Below are 21803 nucleotides of genomic sequence, written 5' to 3'. Positions count from 1 at the left end.
TTTGTGTATACTTTACTGCGGCTGTTTTTACATCACTCTATCTATAATACATGTAAATCTCTTTACTATGTGTAGGAATTAGAGATTGTAAGTACGGAGGTAACTCACTTTCAACATCGTCTAATACTTTTTCTAATTTACTTGGAGGCATAAAGTATGAACTCAACTTTCTGTCTGCAGCTACATACAATGCTTGTACTGATTTAGCTAACTCAGTCCCACTATTTTCAACTGAAAGTATGAATTCTAGAATTGAAAACTAACATTTCAATTCCTGCCTTATGAAACTCAGTCTGTATTATTCTAGTATGTGTCAAACTGTTAGTAATATTTACTAATGCTCTATATAGATACGCTTTTAATTTCCTGTTTATGTAATTCAAGTGTCAGGTTTAATGAATTCATTATAGTCATCTGTTCACCTATTAAATGAATCATTTCTCTGGATACTTGTTTCTGATGTTCTACTTTCTTGTTTAATTCACGTAAATCATCTGTGGTTGTGGTTCCGAACAAAACTTTCAGAACATTTCCACCTGCCTGTATTAAACCACGTTTCTGTTGAGTCAATTCTGAAATCTAAACGTTATCTTTAATATCCTTTAATCCTAATAACAAATCTACTATCTCAACAAGATATCGTCCAACTAAGATCTTCTACTTCTGAATTAACCCTTCCTGTAAAATCCTCACTAAACGTAAAATACAACAGTTAAAACAACTCACAGGCTCATTTTTATTTTGTTTTATGAAACAATTTTTTGCTATGTGGCCAACCTCACCCCATTTAAAACACTGCAAGTCCTCGCATTTATTTTGTCCGCTTCGCCAGTTTACTTTTTCATATTCACTCTTACTTATCATACTTATTACAGACAGCTTGTGCCTGTGTATCTGTTGCTCTCTTGTTTCCTCGATTAAATCTAATGAGGTTGCTCGTGGGGTATTGGATTCATTAACATCACTGCGAGCTCTATCGCTAAACGACCTTCACTCATACTCAGACTTTAGTGTATCTTGGATCATCATCTAATCTAAGTTCTACGTAATCTATTACCTAGTTCTTGTTGCTTATGTCCAAACACTCGAACAGACTCGCCTTTTTCTTGATTCATATTTCGTAATTGTGCCATGACTGTGCTTGGTGTTTCTCGTTTACCATATCCCTCTTTTAACATACGTGTTACAAACTGAAAATCTACAGTTTCACGCAATGCCTCAATGAACCGTTTTGGTTCTACTGCTGTTCTTAGTCTCAAGATGTCTGATTTCTGTGCGTCAGTCCAACCAGATATTCTAACAGCTTCATTTAATGCTTCTATAAAACTTTCGACATCCTCGTCGAGCTTACAGTGAAAAAACGGTATCGTGCCCGTTAAGTGTGTAGTGCCTCACGAACCTACTTGAGTAGGTGGATCTAACACAGCTTCCCACATTATCATCAGTCCTTCTGGTAGTAGTAATATCTAGTACTTCACGAACACACATGAGTGGGTGGATCTGGCACAGCTTCCACATTATCATCAGCCCTTCTGGAAGTAGTGATGTCTAGTGCCTCACGAACCTACTTGAGTGAGTGGATCTGACACACCTTTCACATTATCATCATCCCTTCTGGTAGTAGTTGTGTCTAGTGCCTTACGAACCTACTTGAGTGGCTGTATCTGGCACACCTTTCACATTATCATCATCCCTTCTGGTAGTAGTTGTGTCTATGCCAGCAATAGCCATAGTTACTTATTTAATTTTATTTTCTACTTACCCTACCTATAGAACCTTAAACTAACTTCTCTACCTCAACTTCTTTCTTTATTTTATCCAACCTGTTGTTAGTTACTCCAAAAATATCCTCCAAGACTTCACCAATCACGTAACGGTGAGGAGGCAGGCCGAGTGGTTGGTTTAGCTTAACTGTTGGAACTTCGGCTGATAGTACGTGCTGTTACACGACTTCTTTATTTTTAAGTGAGGATGTAGTGGGTGAATGGAGCTCACAGATACTAACTCGAGACTAACTGCCTTCCCTCTAGTCTTACACTGCTAAATTAGGCACGGGTAGCGCAGATAGCCCACCTTTAGCTTTGCGCGAAATTCAAACCAAACCACGTCGGTAGAACAGCAGAATTAGTTATCATAAAATGGTTAATAAAGATAAATTATTATTAATCAAGAGCTTGAAACTATTGATGTTGAATATAAGTACAGTTGGGATTTCAAAGGTATTAAAGATATATCGCTGATGTATTTTCAAGGTAGCTGATGGGTGAATAATCTTCCAAAACTGATATTTCTCAAATACAGTTGATGAACTTACCGATAGATTGGACTAGATATTTGTTTTTAGTATTTTATACGATTTATCTACTGAGTAATTAAGAAAGATAAATTAATAGCGGAAATACTAAACATTTTAAAATCCTGTATGGATATAGGTTGACGTACCATAGCGAGTAGAAGACAACTAAAATACAATTTATAGATACATAACATTGAGTAGGAAACTGCCCAATAACTTTGTACTTAGTTATCGAATATCCAGTACGTTAGCTCAGTAGGTAAACCACTTGGCCTTTGTACGGGATATCCAGGGTTCAATACCAACCTTACTAGTAAGTGATGTAGGGGTGAAGTTTGTAGAGCACTTGCATAATGTACGACAGATAATATGACATAAAAATAAAATTACCACACCAAGAAGCTTTATTTTAATTAGAGGACCAGATTTTATTTTAGTAACACACAAACTAAAATATATAAAATTTTAAATTCATTTGAAAAATGAAACTTGAATAAAATTATGTACTTCTTCAGACAGAACAGTGTATAAATAATACATATAGTGTCTTCTTCACAGAGAATAATAGAATAATCAAGTACGTGTTGATAAACCAGGAAGCTACGGAGGGAAAGAAAAGACAACAATACATTACTTCTAATTGTTCTACAGTTGGTCAGTTACAGAAATGATACACGTAAAACAATGTTTCTAGTATTGTATTTTTATATTGTTCTGATTTCTGATTTGAATGGCAATGAAGATATGGTAAATAATGGGAGATTTTTAATTTTATATTATTGGACTAAGAGAGAAATAGAAACTACTATAAATAAAGAGAGCAAGCACAATCATAATAAACAAATTTTATCATGAACCACAGTAGTGTTTTATAAAATGAATCACAACAAAACCACATAAAATGTGACGACGAGAAACAATTTAAATAGTAAATATTCAGCTCAGTTGAACAAACACTTTAAAACCTTTGTTTGTTTATTACTAAGAATAAACATGTATAAAATACATAAAAAATAAAAGCAGTACAAAACGACCCATTTAAAATGTTAAATATAAGGTGAAAGAAGAATTATCAGCCCATAACAGATAAATATATTTATATGATCGTAACATGTAGATACTAAATGCTTTCTACATTATACGCTTGGTCACCTCTAGTGGCACAGCGGTTCATCTACGAATTTATAACGCCAGAAACCGAGTTTCGATACCCGTGGTGCCCATGTAATTTTCTGTTTAATTCCAAACAAACAGTTGGTGTTTTAAGTAGCCAGCCCTATATATATATGAAGAGAAGTAGTAAATAAATCAATATACATAGTATCAAATTTTATTATACACATCGTAGGATAATTACTTTAAAAGACACGAAGAAATATTTATAGTAACATTTTAGTCTTACATGTTTCATTTGAAAGACTGCTATTGTACTTGTAAAATGTAATACTCACGTAGTGGAGGTTGTGTCTTGTATACAGTTTTCCTTTACTATACGTACATAAAGATAATGTCGTTACACGGCAGCTATTGATGCTCACTATATTCTCAAACAAATCTCCATCTGCAGTTTAACATTTTATATTTCAAACAAATGCGATCAAATAGTCAATAGTGCAGTAAATAATCACGAACCGTATCAAGTCAACGAGGTATTAGTTATGCTTATTATCATTACAGTGTATAAAGTTTGCTACCTTACCCTCTAATCCTTTGTTCATAATCCAGTATACAAAATAAGTAAAAACTGGAAATTTAAAAATCTGCAAGTAGACGTTATAAAAAAATTAGGAAAAAAAGTTCATTTTAAAACACCAAATATAATTAAAGGTAACAGTATAGAACCAAAATGAGGGTTTCTAGTTTCAGTAAATAATATTTACAGTATCTCCAATCCGGTTTCCTTGTTTTGATTACAATACATATTTGCATATTTTTAAATTCCCATTTTTATATTTATTTTGTCTTAACAAGTACAGCAAAAAATATAGTTTATTTGCCACAAAAGACATTAGTTTTACTGAGAGTTCTGTTTCAAGTTCTCGTGAATGTGAAGACACCAGTAAGATTGGTTATACTGAGATACTCTTCAGACTCAATTTGTTACTATTGTGTTCCAGACAGTAAATATCACGTTGTTCAGTCACCTTGATAATGTAAACTTGTCCAGAGTGACTATCACTACCCATATGTTTATTTATTTGTGGATGTTCGGCCGTCCTTAATTTTGAAGTTAATACACTATAAATGAGGCAGCTTGTTAACATCATCATTCGTGAACTCTTGGACTACTCTATACCATGGAATATAAAGATAAAAAGTCACAATATAATGTTTAGGGACAACAAGGGACTTGTGCAAAGCACAAAATAAATATAAATTAAACTCTACTTAAAAAGTAGCTTTTGTAAGATAAATATTAATTTTAAAAATAAACATATGTATATATATATATATATATATATACACACACTTTTGTAAATGTAACCAAGAAAACCGGAACTAGATCGTTCTTGTTCATTTCAGTCAGAATTAATTATATTAATTACCAATAATAATGTTGACGTAATAGATAAAAATCAAGGTTGAGATGGACAAAGTGAATTATAAAGAAAACCAGCAACTCTGAGTGAGGAAATAACCATTGTAAGTACTTGAAGATTTTTTTCTAGACTGACTTAAGTTAATCGCTATTAAAGAGTTTGAATATTGACCTAGTGACTGCTATAGTAGAGGAAGTTGTTTCACTGACATTAGAAAGTGAACAACCGTCAGACAATGATCCTATCACAAAGTCACTGAAAAAACCCAACGGAAATGCAGTTTACTCCATGGGAAGAAATCAAGAAATCAGAGAAAATTCCTGCATGAATGTTCTTTATAAACGTGAATATGCCCAGAATGACCAAGTGGCTGGGGTGGTCAACTCGTAATATGAGGGTTGCGGGTTCGAGTCTCCATCGAACCAAACATGGTTGTCCTTTCAGCCGTGGGAGCAGTTGCTAAAAGAGTAGCCCAATAGTTGGCGGTGGGTGGTGATGACTAGCTGCCTTTCCTCTAGTTTTACACTGCTAAATTAGGGACAGCTAGTGTAGATGACCCTCGTGTAGCTTTGCGCGAAATCCAAAACAAAACAAACCACATCAGTTTAACAGTAACACACTATGCCTGCAACTGTATTTTTCCATATTTTGATATGAAGAAACGAAAGAACAACTTCAATAATGTTTTAACAATTAAAGTGTTAAACGAAAACAACAACTAATTGTCATTAATTTTTATTTAATAAAATATTTTATTTCACTTTCCCTTACTGGCTTCACACATTACTGGGAACTATAGAAAAACTTCAGGCTCTTTGCATGAGAGCGTATATGTGTGTTTTATTATAGCAAAGTCACATCGGGATATCTGCTAGGAGAGGTATCGAACCCCTGATTGCATGAGGGAAATTTACATAATTTCAATGTACAATATTGTTGTAGATTATTGGTTTATATAGATTTGAGTTATAGAAACACATGTGAAACACTGAGCGACATATTCTAATTTATTGTAGTTTCAAAGAAAAATCTTATGTTTGGTTAAGTAATAAAAACTGAATCGTGTTCTGTTAGAAACTTGTTATCATTCATGTGGAGGTGTTATTACAACTAAAACGTTCTTCTTTAATAGACGACATTCCAATTGATGGTTGTTTAGAACCAAATTCTTATTGGTTAACGTTGACAGTGTTTAGCATTCTTTCAAATCATTTGGTATAGATTTAACCACTAGGTATTAAATGAAGGTTCATAAAAGATTGACGTAAAAGTACTTACCATGAAGACATCGAGAAGACTGTATCGATAGGTCTTGTGTATGTCTCTGGCATCTTGAAAACTCTCAGTATACGTTATAAGTATTAGTCTTCATTTCTGTGATAAAAACTTATACCTGCAAAGCAAATTTTACTTTGCATGTAACACTCTTGAGTAACAAAAGAAACTAACAATGGTGAAGGAGCAGAAATATATTAAAGCTATAGTTTTGGAAGCGTGTCTTTAGGACACGTGTTGAACATCGATCAAGCTCCTTTCAGCTGTAACTGTCTAGCTTTTTCTAGAAAGCAGAAACAATCCATTCCCGACGCCTAATCGCACAGTTGAAATTAATAAGTTTTACCTTTTTCAAAATTGTAATAATGAGATTTAATAGTTTGAAATAACGACAACTCTCTTAAACATGGACTTCCTTTTAAAATAAAATGCATTAGTAGGAATTTAATTCGTTGTTTTAGGCCAATCTAACTTTTCTATTGCTAGAGGTTTTGTACTTTCCCAAAAATGATGTTTGTTCAATTGTAAAATAATAGTTTATTTAGTACTTGTAGAAGAAAGTTCGTTAATTCTAAACTAGTTTTGTAGATACATATAAAATAATATTACACTGTCTTAACAAAAGGTACAGTACATAAGTGGAGAAAGATAAGGCTGATTATTTTATTTCTAAAAGTGAACACTACACTCTTTGTTCCTCGGTGGTTTAACTAAAAGTTTACGGACCTACATTATCAAATTACATTGCTAAATTAGGGGCGGCTAGCGCAGATTGCCCTTATGTAACTTTGCGCGAAATTCAAAACAAACAATTACAGTGAAATATATCGAAACAGTTTAATTGTTTATTCGCTAACAGAGGGAGTTGTTAACACATATAGAGAACTCGATGAAACAAACATCGGAATACCTCAGGATATCGTCAGTAGTTTGTGATTTGGTTTTATTTATCTCTCCCGTTTTTGTTTCTCTTTTATATATGGTTGGATTTATACAAAGTTTCGTCTAAAGTATGATGTTATAGTTTGCGTTAAGTGGTGTGAGTCCGTAGACATACCGCTGTACTGCTGGGGTCTCACTGACTGGTTAATACATCAGAAACCTTTTGACGTATTAACTATATTGCTAGTGTTTGACGAGAGGCCTCTTCAACACCTGAGATGACATATGTAATGTGACTAACATATAACATATTCTCCTTTGCTCTCAATTATGCGTTCTTATAATCACCATAACATGAAAAGTATCTAAATGTTAATATACTAACTGGAAATAACCAGTCTCAGGATACAAGAAATTATATGAACTGATTTACCAGTTTTGTTAAATGGAAATAAGTTTTCCAGAACTTAAAATTCATCATTTTAACTTGCTATTTCTATTTTTCATATAAAATTTTGTTCTATTGTTACTGTGTCCACTACTATATAAACATTGATATCTAGAGATAAAGGTTGTCAAACAGCATGCTAACAAGTGTACGTGTTTTTTTTTATTTGTATATTTGTTCCAAGAAAACACTATTTCAGTTTCACAAAAGTTAACATTTTACAAAACTATTATAAATGTCTGCCATTTTTAAAACAAAATGTATAAGCTGTTAAACTTTCTATATAAAACCTTATATTTTTATAAATATTTTAATTCCACTACACGTTTATTTTGTCGTGTTTTCAAATTTAAGGTAACAGGGTATCTGTTCCCATAAAGATGATACAAGTTGAAATATCCTTCAGTAACATAAAATTAATTACTAAACCAATCGCGGTTCTCAACTGCCTGTGATTTGTATGATTGGTCAGTAACAGTAAGGTTATACAAACAATGTATTTTATTGCCTGATTCACTGAAATCCTATTTATCATTAACAACTGAGATGGTAACTGTAAGATTCCCTACGTAGACAAAACTTCCCATCACTTATTAATACATACCTTGAAACACATGAAAGTTTCTAACAGTTTATATTCTAACTACACTTAACTTTGCTATATATTATACAATATATATATACAAAACTTCCCATCACTTATTAATACATACCTTGAAACACATGAAACTTTCTAACAGTTTATATTCTAACTACACTTAACTTTCCTATATATTATATAATATATATATACAAAACTTCCCATCACTTATTAATACATACCTTGAAACATGAAAGTTTCTAACAGTTAATATTCTAACTACACTTAACTTTCCTATATATTATACAATATATATATACAAAACTTCCCATCACTTATTAATACATACCTTGAAACACATGAAAGTTTCTAACAGTTTATATTCTAACTGCACTTAACTTTCCTATATATTATACAATATATATATATATACAAAACTTCCCATCACTTATTAATACATACCTTGAAACACATGAAAGTTTCTAACAGTTAATATTCTAACTACACTTAACTTTCCTATATATTATACAATATATATATATACAAAACTTCCCATCACTTATTAATACATACCTTGAAACACATGAAAGTTTCTAACAGTTAATATTCTAACTACACTTAACTTTCCTATATATTATACAATATATATATATACAAAACTTCCATCACTTATTAATACATACCTTGAAACACATGAAAGTTTCTAACGGTTAATATTCTAACTACACTTAACTTTCCTATATATTATACAATATATATATACAAAACTTCCAATCACTTATTAATACATACCTTGAAACTCATGAAAGTTTCTAACAGTTAATATTCTAACTACACTTAACTTTCCTATATATTATACAATATATATATATACAAAACTTCCCATCACTTATTAATACATACCTTGAAACACATGAAAGTTTCTAACAGTTAATATTCTAACTACACTTAGCTTTCCTATACATTCTACAATGAAATGTCATCATCATATCCCATTTCTTGAGAAAAAGTTTTAGTACTAACTTATGGATGTAATGATAACAAACTGATGATAAAAGAAAGTATATATGTATTATAAATGAAAGTTTAAGCCTTATTAGATATTCAAACTCACTCCCACATACATTTGTTTCTTTCTAAATTGAAAGTTTTATAACTTCTTAAACACTGTATTATTATATTAATATTTATAACACTGCTTATTGTATGTTTATATTAATATTCATAACACCGTTTGTTGTATGTTTATATTAATATTCATAACACCGTTTATTGTATGTTTATATTAATATTCATAACACCGTTTATTGTATGTTTATATTAATATTTATAACACTGTTTATTGTATGTTTATATTAATATTTATAACACTGTTTATTGTATGTTTATATTAATATTTATAACACTGTTTATTGTATGTTTATATTAATATTTATAACACTGTTTATTGTATGTTTATATTAATATTTATAACACTGTTTATTGTATGTTTATATTAATATTTATAACACTGTTTATTGTATGTTTATATTAATATTATAACACTGTTTATTGTATTATTATATTAATATTTATAAAACTGTTTATTGTATTATTATATTAATATTTATAACACTGTTTATTGTATTATTATATTAATATTTATAACACTTTTTATTGTATTATTATATTAATATTTATAACACTTTTTATTGTATTATTATATTAATATTTATAACACTTTTTATTGTATTATTATATTAATATTTATAACACTGTTTATTGTATTATTATATTAATATTTATAAAACTGTTTATTGTATTATTATATTAATATTTATAACACTGTTTATTGTATGTTTATATTAATATTATAACACTGTTTATTGTATTATTATATTAATATTTATAACACTGTTTATTGTATTATTATATTAATATTTATAACACTGTTTATTGTATGTTTATATTTATAACACTGTTTATTGTATGTTTATATTAATATTATAACACTGTTTATTGTATTATTATATTAATATTTATAACACTGTTTATTGTATTATTATATTAATATTTATAACACTGTTTATTGTATGTTTATATTAATATTTATACTAAAGATTGTTTAATTAATTAATTTCATTGATTTTTGTTGAAGATGAAATATGTGTAGTTCAAAACATTCATTACAGATATTTACATATGTTTCCATGGCTCTACTGTTCATCATCAGTTTTGTTTCTTGTTCTGATTGCTGGCAAAAAGTATTTAATATAAGATTAAAATAAGCAAAAATAACACATACATTACAGAGTTAAGTAATAATGAAAGCTTCCTTATTATTTAAACCAACAAGTTCCATTTTATATACTAGAGACAAATTCTCAGCTCATACTAACCCAGAACAGATGATAATCAGATATTGCAAGGACTGGAAAATAAGGAGGATGTGGAAGTTTCTCCCAGTCTATCTCTTCAATCTTTACAGATGTGATCCTTGCTGTATGGGGCCATGCATTATCCTGGTGTAACACAATACATATACGACTGACCAAAGCAGGCCTCTTTCTTTTCAGTGCAACATTCAAATGCTCTAACTGTTGACAATAGATATCTGATGTAATCTTTACATTGAATGGCAGCAACTCAAAGTGGATTACACCAACGATATCCTACCAAACACTTAATAAGGCTTTCCTAAGGTGGAGGTCCATTATGGGCTGCACTTTAGCCAGTTTACCTGCACTGAACCATTGTCTGAGACACTTAACATTTTATAATATATCCATTTTCCATCTCCAGGTACTAACCTGTCCAAAAAAAAAACAAGTTATGTTCATGGAGAAAAGTGCAAATGTCCACTCTTGCTCTAAGGTTGGTTACTGTCAAATCATGGGGAACCCATTTTCCAAGTTTTGACACCATTCAAAGCTATTGCGGATGACAGTGAACTGTCGAATGGTTTGAATTATGCTTCTGTTCTAGTTCTTCAACTGTTACAGCACAATCTTCATCAGTTGCTGCCAGCAGCAAGTCACCATTAAACCCAACAAGATGACTTGAATGTGGAGCATCACTTAAGTCACCTGATCTGAACTTCTGAAACCACCTTCGACATTTTCTTTCACTGGGAGACTCCACACCATAAACACCTTGAATGTTTCCATGCAGTTTCTGCTGCAGTATTGATTTCTTAAACTCATAAAGTATTATATGCCTAATGTGCTCCTCAGACATATCCATCTTCATGAAGGTGTATTTGATTAATGCTCTGAAAAAGTGGAGTTGGATTAATTTTATTTTATTTGTCTGAATATTTTTATACACGTCCTACTACATATCTTAGTCATTAAAGCATTCTACAGAGACAGAAATGATGATGCACAAATTATATGACAATGTGACAAACCTCATTACCTAATTATTGCAAGGATATACAGTCTAAATCAAACAAGGCCAAACTAAGAATGAACAATAAAATGACGCAATCAGCTCTTTTATAAATAATATAAAAACAATATGTATATTAAATAATTATGTTTTTAAATTATTAAGTGACAGTAGACTCTCAAGGTAATTTGTAACATTATGTTTGTTTATATACATTTTGAACAATGTTCTAGTGCTTGTTCATTCTAGCAGACAATATTACAATCATTTATTTGTTCAAAAAGGTTTCTGTATACCTCACAAAACTAACAATATTTATACTAAAGGATATCACATCACCTCAAACAACACAGAAAGTGTAATCAGAAGTACAGAATATAAAAACTTTTTATACACTTACTATTATTCTTGTCTAACCTTCTCCATAAATAATCCAGAGGGAGACACAGCTATCTGAACTCCTCTTCTTTGGTGAAACCAGCCTGAAGAGCTTAATTACTTTCAGGCATATTTTGTGTTATAAACTGTGCATGATACATCATTTGTTAACATACACGAGTCTTTCATAAATAAAGTTTAAAGTGTGTAACATTATAGTAACTAACTCAGCTTATTTTAATCAATACCAGCAATACTAAACTCTGTCATATAATTAAAGGTAAACAACGAAAAAGTAAAGATTACCAGAACATTAAGTAATCAAATATGAAGACAAAGTGTGGGTGATGCATTTCCAGGAGGGAGTAATACATTAAAAACATTCCAAGATACACTATATTCTGACACATAAAAAATATGATGTTATTATCTATAAAAAATTATATAAGGCACATTTTTTTAATTTTTTGTTGCATTTTACAACATTTATTTTACTTTTTTAAGTAAAAGTTATTAGCTTATAACTTTTACATATATATTACTGACCATTGACCTTACAATAAGGTTGTTTCCACTGTTCTAAGGCTTGAATATAGTTGATCCACAAGATGACAGACCACAGACAGTTTCAGATAACTTGTTCATGAGTAGAGAAAGAAGTGGAAGGGATTTTCAACTGGATGTCATACTGACAAACAAGAAAGAAAGAGAGATGTCAACATGGTTAAGTATTATCTTTTACAAGAAGCTATAGTTAACTCAATCATCCATGGACAGATTATCCAGTTTATCTTTTAAAAGAATCCTGAGAATCCCACAAGTTGTTACACAAAACTTCAGAACTAGTTTCTACATTCTGTGTTCTACAATTTGAAAACTCAAATAAAACAAAAGGAGAATTTAAATGAATACTGTGAAATCTGTCATCTGTCAGGGTGAATATCAGGTCAAACTACATTTCTATTATTTTCATCTTGCTAAGAAATACACAGATATATAAGTTTTCTTTGTTTTGTATTATCCAGGATCCCTTTTACCCTCCATTACCACAGATAAGATATATACATGTATACATATATAACAGAGAATTTTAATTACAAAATTCTAAATGTTTATCATAAACAGTTATGTTTTATATAAATCATCTTACCAGTAATAAGGACAGTCTTTGAAATCACTTGATCATAACTCATATGAACAATTCAAAAGAATTCTATAGCCTATTTAATTCATTTTGTTATTAAAGTTACCAGCAGTGTAGTTACAGATAAATTAAACAATGAAAGCAATATAACACAAAGTGTTGAGTAGTTTAACTGATTATAAGTTTCCAACTAAGTTAAACATCCAAAATATAATCATACAAAGTGTTGAGTATTTTAACTGATTATAAGTTTCCAACTAAGTTAAACATCCAAAGTATAATAATACAAAGTGTTGAGTAGTTTAACTGATTATAAGTTTACAACTAAGTTAAACATCCAAAGTATAATAATACAAAGTGTTGAGTAGTTTAACTGATTATAAGTTTACAACTAAGTTAAACATACAAAGTGTTGACTATGTTACAGTACAATAATTTTTAATACACAAATCAGTGCATATTGCACAACCACAGCTGATACAAAATTGTATATAAATGACCTTTAATAAGTGCAACTCTTTTTCTTCTGTTCCAGAGGACCAGTATTTTGTATATAATATAATCACATTAAATTCTAATACATTGCACATGTATATATATTATTACTATTCACAAATAAGTCTTTAAATTTTAGATATTTTTCTTAAAACACAGAACAGTCACAATGATTTATGATAATATTATGTTATAGTTTTACTGTAATTACTTGTACTAATTATTTTGTTAACTTTTACTGTACACAAAAACTATGTAATCAGTGTTAGCTCTAAATAAGTAATAAGTGTGTTAAATTGATAAACATAAAATGTTTTGTTGAATGAATTTAATAGTTATTTACTGATTAACAGGCACATAAAACTGTCTTACTTTCATATCTATACAGTAACAATGGAATAAAACCTAATCATTTAAAAACCTCTGATTACAGTTATCACAAAAATGTTACTCATTATTTATATCACATCACAATTAATAGTTAGTATAAATATCTACTGACAATACTGTTCACAAAAAGTCATCATTTGACAACCCTATAGATACAACTATAGTATAGAGATGTTGGGATGTTTGAATACTTTGTTTCAATGTTTCAATACTAGTTTAAATAATTGTTAGTTACATAATAAAGTACTTTTCATTTTCTAATGTTAATAACGACTATACACACATGTGGGTTCATTGCATAACTATAGAGCTTACCTAAATATAAAAATGAATAATTTCAAATATGAAAGAAACTAAAGAATAATACAACTGTAATTATACAAACATAAAACTGTTTATAAGAACGTATTTACAACTCAGAAATTAACACTGTCAGAAGTCAACATATACTGCAAAGTTGTGTATAGAATTCATAATTAATTATTACACATCTCAACTGGCAAGAAGTTATGGCAATGTTAATCCAATGTGATCTTGTTTTTCTTACCAACCGGGAGAGCTTTATAGAATTTAAGCAATAAAATGGATGTAATAAACTCAATACAATACTAGATCTTTTGTGTACAAAGTTTATACACTTACTTGTAGAGTACCAAGAAAGGTATCATCAAACTCCCTGTACACTTCCCAGATATCACCTTGTGTAACATAATGGCCTACAGCACTGACTGCCCATTGAAAAACAGGCCTAACATTTTCTATGCTTTCACTTCCATGCCTTCAATAGAGCACGTTCTAATCAGTGAGGTACAGCTGATGATTAAAAAATAAAAAAAATTAACGTATACAGTTACAAATACAACAACTTATTTTGAAGACTCCCTCATTAATATTTAAACTACTTAAAATGTATCCTCCATTACGGTTAACATAATTATTATATCTGCGTCTAACTCTTGAACGAAATAAAACATGACGTCATACACTTGCATGATGTCACATAGCTCATTGGTGCCAAGCTTATCTTATTAAACTACAACAAATCTAACCTAACCTAACAATTACCAATTGTTACGAATATAATTATACTTCATATAAACATACATTGAAATTGAAACAACCGATACTGCATCTAATTACATCACAAAGTTTCAGATTTGGACCAGTTTCAGCTATGACGTCATGCTTCATTTTGTTTCATTTTCTTCGAGATTTAGCCGCTTATCCAGATCTGGCTTTTAAAAGACAGTTGGCATCACTACCCAGGGTTGACAGATGGTTCATACGAAAATTACTAGGTTATCTTGCATCTCCAATGACGCATACGATCTTGAGAAGGTGCTGTATCTACAAGCAAGCAATGACGCACTGTTGATGTTAACTGAGATTGTATTAACACTTTCACCGCAAGAACTTCCCCTCAGCTAAATAAAATCGTCTGGCGTTAGGCAGAATAAAATACTAAAAGGCCTAATATGCCTGTTATATTAAAGATATATTTTAATTTTTGTACAGCGTAACCTGATTCAATTTTATAATTTTAGGGAAAAATAACAACATTCCAACATTTCTTCCCGGTGGATCCCAAAGGCAAGGGGGGGCATCACAATCTCACAATGTGTTTTTTATCACTGTTAGCTGTGTATCCCTTTCAATTTTAAATGTTTGTTTCTAGTAGCATGTATTTGTGTACTTTGATCGAATCATAAAACATTTGTAATTCTCTCTATTTTTATATTTCATAAAACATATACATACAGTATATATGTAAAAGTTTAAAGTTGTATGTATAGAATAAATCTACAGACGACAAATAAACGTTCACATCAAAAAACTTGTTGCTGTGAGATCTACACCAACAAATCATCATTCCTGTGAGTACGAGAAACAAACCTTTATTTATATTCTATATACAACTTATTAACTAGATTTAAAAAATAAATTTTCGTTTTCATAACTCAACTAAGAATATCTTCTGACTTTTCCAGCTGTTTTCCTTCACTTATCAGTTTTATTTTTCTGTTATTTTCCTTTTCGTTTGCTTACGTCATTTCATTACAACAATTTAGTCAAGAGTATTGTTACACTTCCAACCAATGCGAAGAAAGACAACAGTAAAATGGAACCGCAATATTACTGAATATTTGTACATAGTAACTATAGCGACTAGACATTAAATTAAGCGGCCGAACTTTGAGAAGAAAGAACAAAATGTGACAGCAAAAAATTACTCACCTTGCATTTCGCGGGTATTTCGACCAATACAATTTGTAGGTATAAAGTTTTGTATAAATATTTTAATTGTATATTCACATAAGGTCATTTTATAAAAATGAATTAAGTTCTTGAAATGAGAAACAAAAGTCAGACAACTAGTAAGAAATATTTACTTTACTCTGCAACCTGTGACAGGCGAGGCAGTTAGTGTTAACTAACACCATACCATACTGTTTTAAAAAGCGTCGTACTAAAAATAAGAAAAGGGACTATTTGTTAAGAGAAAAATATTCTTTTTTACGGTAATTAATGGAGAGGAAAACTGGTCTGATTGTGATAACACAAATACTATTTTTGATCTATAAAGTATAGTACCGTTTATTTAAAAATGAAAAGATTTTTTAATTACATTCATTAAATGCATATTTATAAATTACATCAATAAAGATATAATCAAACATTCAGATTTAGTAACAGTGAAAGTCGAGTTCTTGTTACAAGGACAGTACTTTAAAATTCTGTTCTTTGATAAACAAATGTTTGTCGTACGTATCGTAGTTATTTGTATAATTGTCTGAATTTGAATCTGAATTTTTTATAGATTATTGTTTGTGGTGCCAATAAATAGGTAGTGACACAATGTATTTATTATTTCGGACACTCAGATAGAGATATGCACTCCATGTCCAACAAATAATAATAAGATCAGAAAATATCACCAAATTAATTCTAGATATTGGATTTACCAAAAATATATATCTTCAATATTACACTGCTGGCCAAAATCTTCAGGCCAATAAACATAAAAACAAAATATGCATTTTATGTCGTAAGACTCAACCACTTATTTGAGTAGAGCTTCGAAAGATGAAAATAAGAAAAGGGAAAATAAAATTAAAAAAAACTTTTTTAGCATTTAATGGAGAAAATTTGAACACTATGAAATTAACCTAAGAGCTATCTGGTCAAAACTTTAAGACCATACCAAAAAGAAGACCTAAACAGGGTAGGAAATGACGAACAAGAGGTAACAGTAGTGAGTTGCATGGTCATCATTGCAAATAACTTCAAACATTTGCTTTTAATACCTAGTGGTTGAATTAAATACAGAAGTAGTCACCAAAAGTTATTTCATTGAAAAAAACATGACTATTTATCTCTAAGAACAAGGGAAAACTGCTATCTGCAGTACCATTTACGGATGCGTCAAAAACCACGAGAAGGTCTTCTTCCTAATTTTAACAACCTACGAGGTTGTACCTCAAACTCGTATCTCAAATAAAAAGACCGAACCTACACCCTGAACTGCCCTCGAGGAAAAATAAAATTTTGACTTTGGGCACTTAACTGTATGACTAGGTATAGGGAATGCATTGTTTCTGCTTTTTACACAAAGCTGGGCAGGTCATAGCTGAAAGGAGCTTTATCAAGGTTCACAGATGTCCTAGGCATACGTTTCCATAACTATATTTTAAATATATTTCTGCTCCTTCATCATTGTTAGTTTCTTTTGTCACACAAGAGTGTTACATGCAAAGTAAAAGTTGCCTTGCAGGTATAAGTTTTTATCACAGAAATGAAGACAACAGATTCTACACAATGCTCGTCTTCCTTTGTTGAATTTGACTGTCAGCACTAATTCTTATAACGTACACTGAGAGTTTTCAAGATATCAGACACACACAGAGATCTGTTGACAAGAACGATATTTATGGTAAGAACTTTTACGTCAATGTTTAATGAACCTTCTTTTAATACCTAATGATTCAATAAATTAAATAAGGAAGTAGTTATGAAAAGTTATTTAATGATAATAAAATAAATTACGACTATTTAACTCTATGAACGAGGGAAAACTGCTTTGTGCAGTAACATGTATGGAAGCGTCATAAACTACGAGAAGGTCGTTTTCCCAATTTTTCCTATATCAAATAGAAAGGCCGAACTTACACCCTCAACTGCCGTCGTGGGAAAATGTAATTTTGTCTTGGGGCACTTAACTGTGCGATTAGGCATCATGAATGCATTGTTTCTGCTTTCAAGACAAAGATGGACATTTCATAGTTGAAAAAGCTAGATCGATGTTCACAGATGTCCTAGACACACTCTTACAAAATATAGCTTTAGAATATTTCTGCTCCTTCACCATTGTTAATTTCTTTTGTTACTCAAGAGTGTTACATGCAAAGTAAAAGTTGCTTTGCAGGTATAAGTTTTATCACAGAAATGAAGACAACAGGCACTACACAATGCTCGTCTTCCTTTCCTGAATTCAACTGTCAGCACTAATTCTTATAACGTACACTGAGAGTTTTCAAGATGCAAGAGACACACACAAGATCTATTGATAGAGACTTCTCGATATCTTCATGGTAAGAACTTTTAGGTCAATCTTTAATGAACCTTCTTTTAATACCTAATGATTCAATAAATTAAATAAAGAAGTAGTTACGAAAAGTTATTTAATGATCAAGAAAATAAAATATGACTATTTAACTCCAAGAACAAGGAAAACTGCTTTGTGTAGTAACATGTATGGAAGGGTCATAAACTACGAGAAGGTCTTCTTCCCAATTTTAGCTAACCTATATCAAATACAAAGGCCGAAATTACACCCTGAACTGCCCTCGTGGAAAATGTAATTTTGACTTGGGAACTTAACTGTGCGATTAGGCATCAGGAATACATTGTTTCTGCTTTTTAGACAAAGCTGGACTGGTCATAGCTGAAAGGAGCTTGATCGATGTTCACAGATGTCTAAAAGATACGTTTCCATAACTATATTTTTAATATATTTCTGCTCCTTCACCATTTTTACTTTCTTTTGTTATTCAAGAGTGTTACATGCAAAGAAAAAAGTTGCTTTGCAGGTATAAGTTTTTATTACAGCAATGAAGACAACAGGCACTACACAATGCTCATCTTCCTTTCCTGAATTCAACTGTCAGCACTAATTCTTATAACGTACACTAAGAGTTTTCAAGATGCCAGAGATATACACAAATCATATCGATACAGTCTTCTCGACGTCTTTATGGTAAGAAATTTTACGTCAATGTTTAATGAACCTTCTTTTGATACCTAGTGGTTCAATTAATTAATAGGGAAGTAGTTACGAAAAGTTATTTAATGATTAAGAAAATAAAATATGACTATTTAACTCTATGAACAATGGAAAACTGCTGTGTGCATTAACATGTATGGAAGCGTCATAAACTACGAGAAGGTCGTCTTCCCAATTTTAGCTAATCTATATCAAATAGAAAGGCCGAACTTACACCCTGAACTGCCCTCGTGGCAAAATGTAATTTTGACTTGGGGCACTTAACTGTGCAATTAGGTATCAGGAATGCATTGTTTCTGCTTTCAAGACAAAGCTGGACAGATCATAGTTGAAAGGAGCTTGATTGATGTTCTCAGATGTCCTAGACACACGCTTCCAAAACTATAGCTTTAGAATATTTCTGCTCCTTCGTTATTGTTAGTTTCTTTTGTTACTCAAGAGTGTTACATGCAAAGTAAAAGTTGCTTTGCAGGTATAAGTTTTTATCACAGAAATGAAGACAACAGGCTCTAAACAATGCTCGTCTTCCTTTGCTGAATTTAACTGTCAGCACTAATACTTATAACGTACACTGAGAGTTTTCAAGATGCCAGAGATATACACAAGACCTATCAATACAGTCTTCTCGATGTCTTCATGGTAAGAAATTTTATGTAAATCTTTAATCAACCTTCTTTTAATACCTAGTGATTGAATTAATTAAATAAAGTAGTAGTTACGAAAAGTTATTTAATGATCAAGAAAATAAAATACGACGATTTAACTCTAAGAACAAGGGAAAACTGCTTTATGCAGTAACATGTATGGAAGGGTCATAAACTACTAGAAGGTCGTCTTCCAAATTTTAGCTAACCTATATCAAATAGAAAGGCCGACCTTACACCATAACCTGCCCCTTGTGGGAAAATGTAATTTTGTCTTGGGGCACTTAACTGTGTGATTAGGCATCATGAATGCATTGTTTCTGCTTTCTATAGAAGGATGGACATTTCATAGTTGAAAAAAGCTTGATCGATGTTCACAGGTGTCTTAGACACACGCTTACATAAATATAGCTATAATATATTTCTGCTCCTTCATCATTGTTAGTTTCTTTTGTTACTCAAGAGTGTTACATGCAAAGTAAAAGTTTGAAGACTACGAGAAGGTCGTCTTCCCAACCTATATCAAATAGAAAGGCCGAACTTACAGCCCGAACTGCCCTTGTGGAAAAATGTAATTTTGACTTGGGGTTGCAATTAGGTTTAGGGAATGCATTGTTTCTGCTTTCAAATAAAGCTGGACAGATCATAGTTGAAAAGAGCTTTATCGATGTTCTCAGATGTCCTAGACACACGCTTCCAAAACTATAGCTTTAGAATACTTCTGCTCCTTCGTCATTGTTAGTTTCTTTTGTTACTCAAGAGTGTTACATGCAAAGTAAAAGTTGCTTTGCAGGTATAAGTTTTTATTACAGAAATTAAGACAACAGGTACTACAAAATGCTCGTCTTTCTTGTTGAATTCAACTGTAAGCACTAATTCTTATAACGTACACTGAGAGTTTTCAAGATGCCAGAGACACACACAAGATCTATCGATAGAGACTTCTCGATATCTTTATGGTAAGAACTTTTACGTCAATCTTTAATGAACCTTCTTTTTATACCTAGTGATTCAATTAATTAAATAAGGAAGTAGTTACGAAAAGTTATTTAATGATCAAGAAAATAAAATATGACTATTTAACTCCATGAAAAAGGAAAACTGCTGTCTGCATTACCATGTGTGGAAGCGTCATAAACCACGAGAAGGTCGTCTTCCCAATTTGAGCTAATCTATTCATAATAGAAAGGCCGAATTTACACCCTGAACTGCCCTCTAGGCAGACTGTAATTTTTATTTTGGGCACTTAACTGTGCAATTAGGTATCAGAAATGCATTGCTTCTGCTTTTTACACAAAGCTGGACAGGTCATAGCTGAAAGGAGCTTGATCGATGTTCACAGATGTCCTAGACACACGTTTCCATAACTATATTTTTAATATATTTCTGCTCCTTCATCATTGTTAGTTTTTTTTGTTACTCAACAGTGTTACATGCAAAGTAAAAGTTGCCTTGCAGGTATAAGTTTTTCTTACAGAAATTAAGACAACAGGTACTACACAATGCTTGTCTAACTTTGCTGAATTCAACTCTCAGCACAAATACTTATAAGGTACACTGAGAGTTTTCAAGATGCAAGAGGTACACACAAGACCTATCGATACAGACGACTCGATGTCTTCATGGTAAGAACTTTTATGTAAATCTTTTATCAACCTTCTTTTAATACCTAGTGACTGAATTAATTAATAAAGAAGTAGTCACAAAAAGTATTTAATCATTGAGAAAATAAAACATGAGTATTTAACTCCATAAACAAAGGAAAACTGCTGTCTGCATTACCATGTGTGGAAGCGTCATAAACCACGAGAAGGTCATCTTCCCAATTTAAGCTAATCTATTCATAATAGAAAGGCCGAATTTACACCCTGAACTGCCCTCTAGGCAGACTGTAATTTTTATTTTGGGCACTTAACTGTGCAATTAGGTATCAGGAATACATTGTTTCTGCTTTTTACACAAAGCTCGACAGGTCATAGCTGGAAGAAGCTTGATCGTTGTTCACAGATGTCCTAGGCATACGTTTCCATAACTATATTTTAAATATATTTCTGCTCATTCATCATTGTTAGTTTCTTTTG

At 31.2% G+C, this 21803-nt stretch overlaps 1 protein-coding gene and 1 long non-coding RNA gene across 5 annotated transcripts in view; one reads left to right on the top strand and one right to left on the bottom strand.

Moving 5' to 3' along the window:
• Positions 1-8647, bottom strand: part of LOC143239732 (uncharacterized) — a 44801-nt gene extending 36154 nt beyond the window's left edge. The window contains exon 1 of the mRNA XM_076481157.1: positions 6115-8647. Coding sequence (XP_076337272.1) covers positions 6115-6167 — 53 coding nt within the window. The 5' untranslated portion in view covers positions 6168-8647. The remainder of the gene's footprint in view (positions 1-6114) is intronic.
• The window catches only part of LOC143239736 (uncharacterized), a 570827-nt gene that overhangs the window by 172737 nt on the left and 376287 nt on the right, over positions 1-21803 (top strand). The window lies entirely within an intron of this gene.

Source organism: Tachypleus tridentatus, chromosome 13 (assembly GCF_004210375.1).
Source record: "Tachypleus tridentatus isolate NWPU-2018 chromosome 13, ASM421037v1, whole genome shotgun sequence".
Taxonomy (NCBI): domain Eukaryota; kingdom Metazoa; phylum Arthropoda; class Merostomata; order Xiphosura; family Limulidae; genus Tachypleus; species Tachypleus tridentatus.
This window is presented reverse-complemented; position numbering and strand designations above follow the sequence as displayed.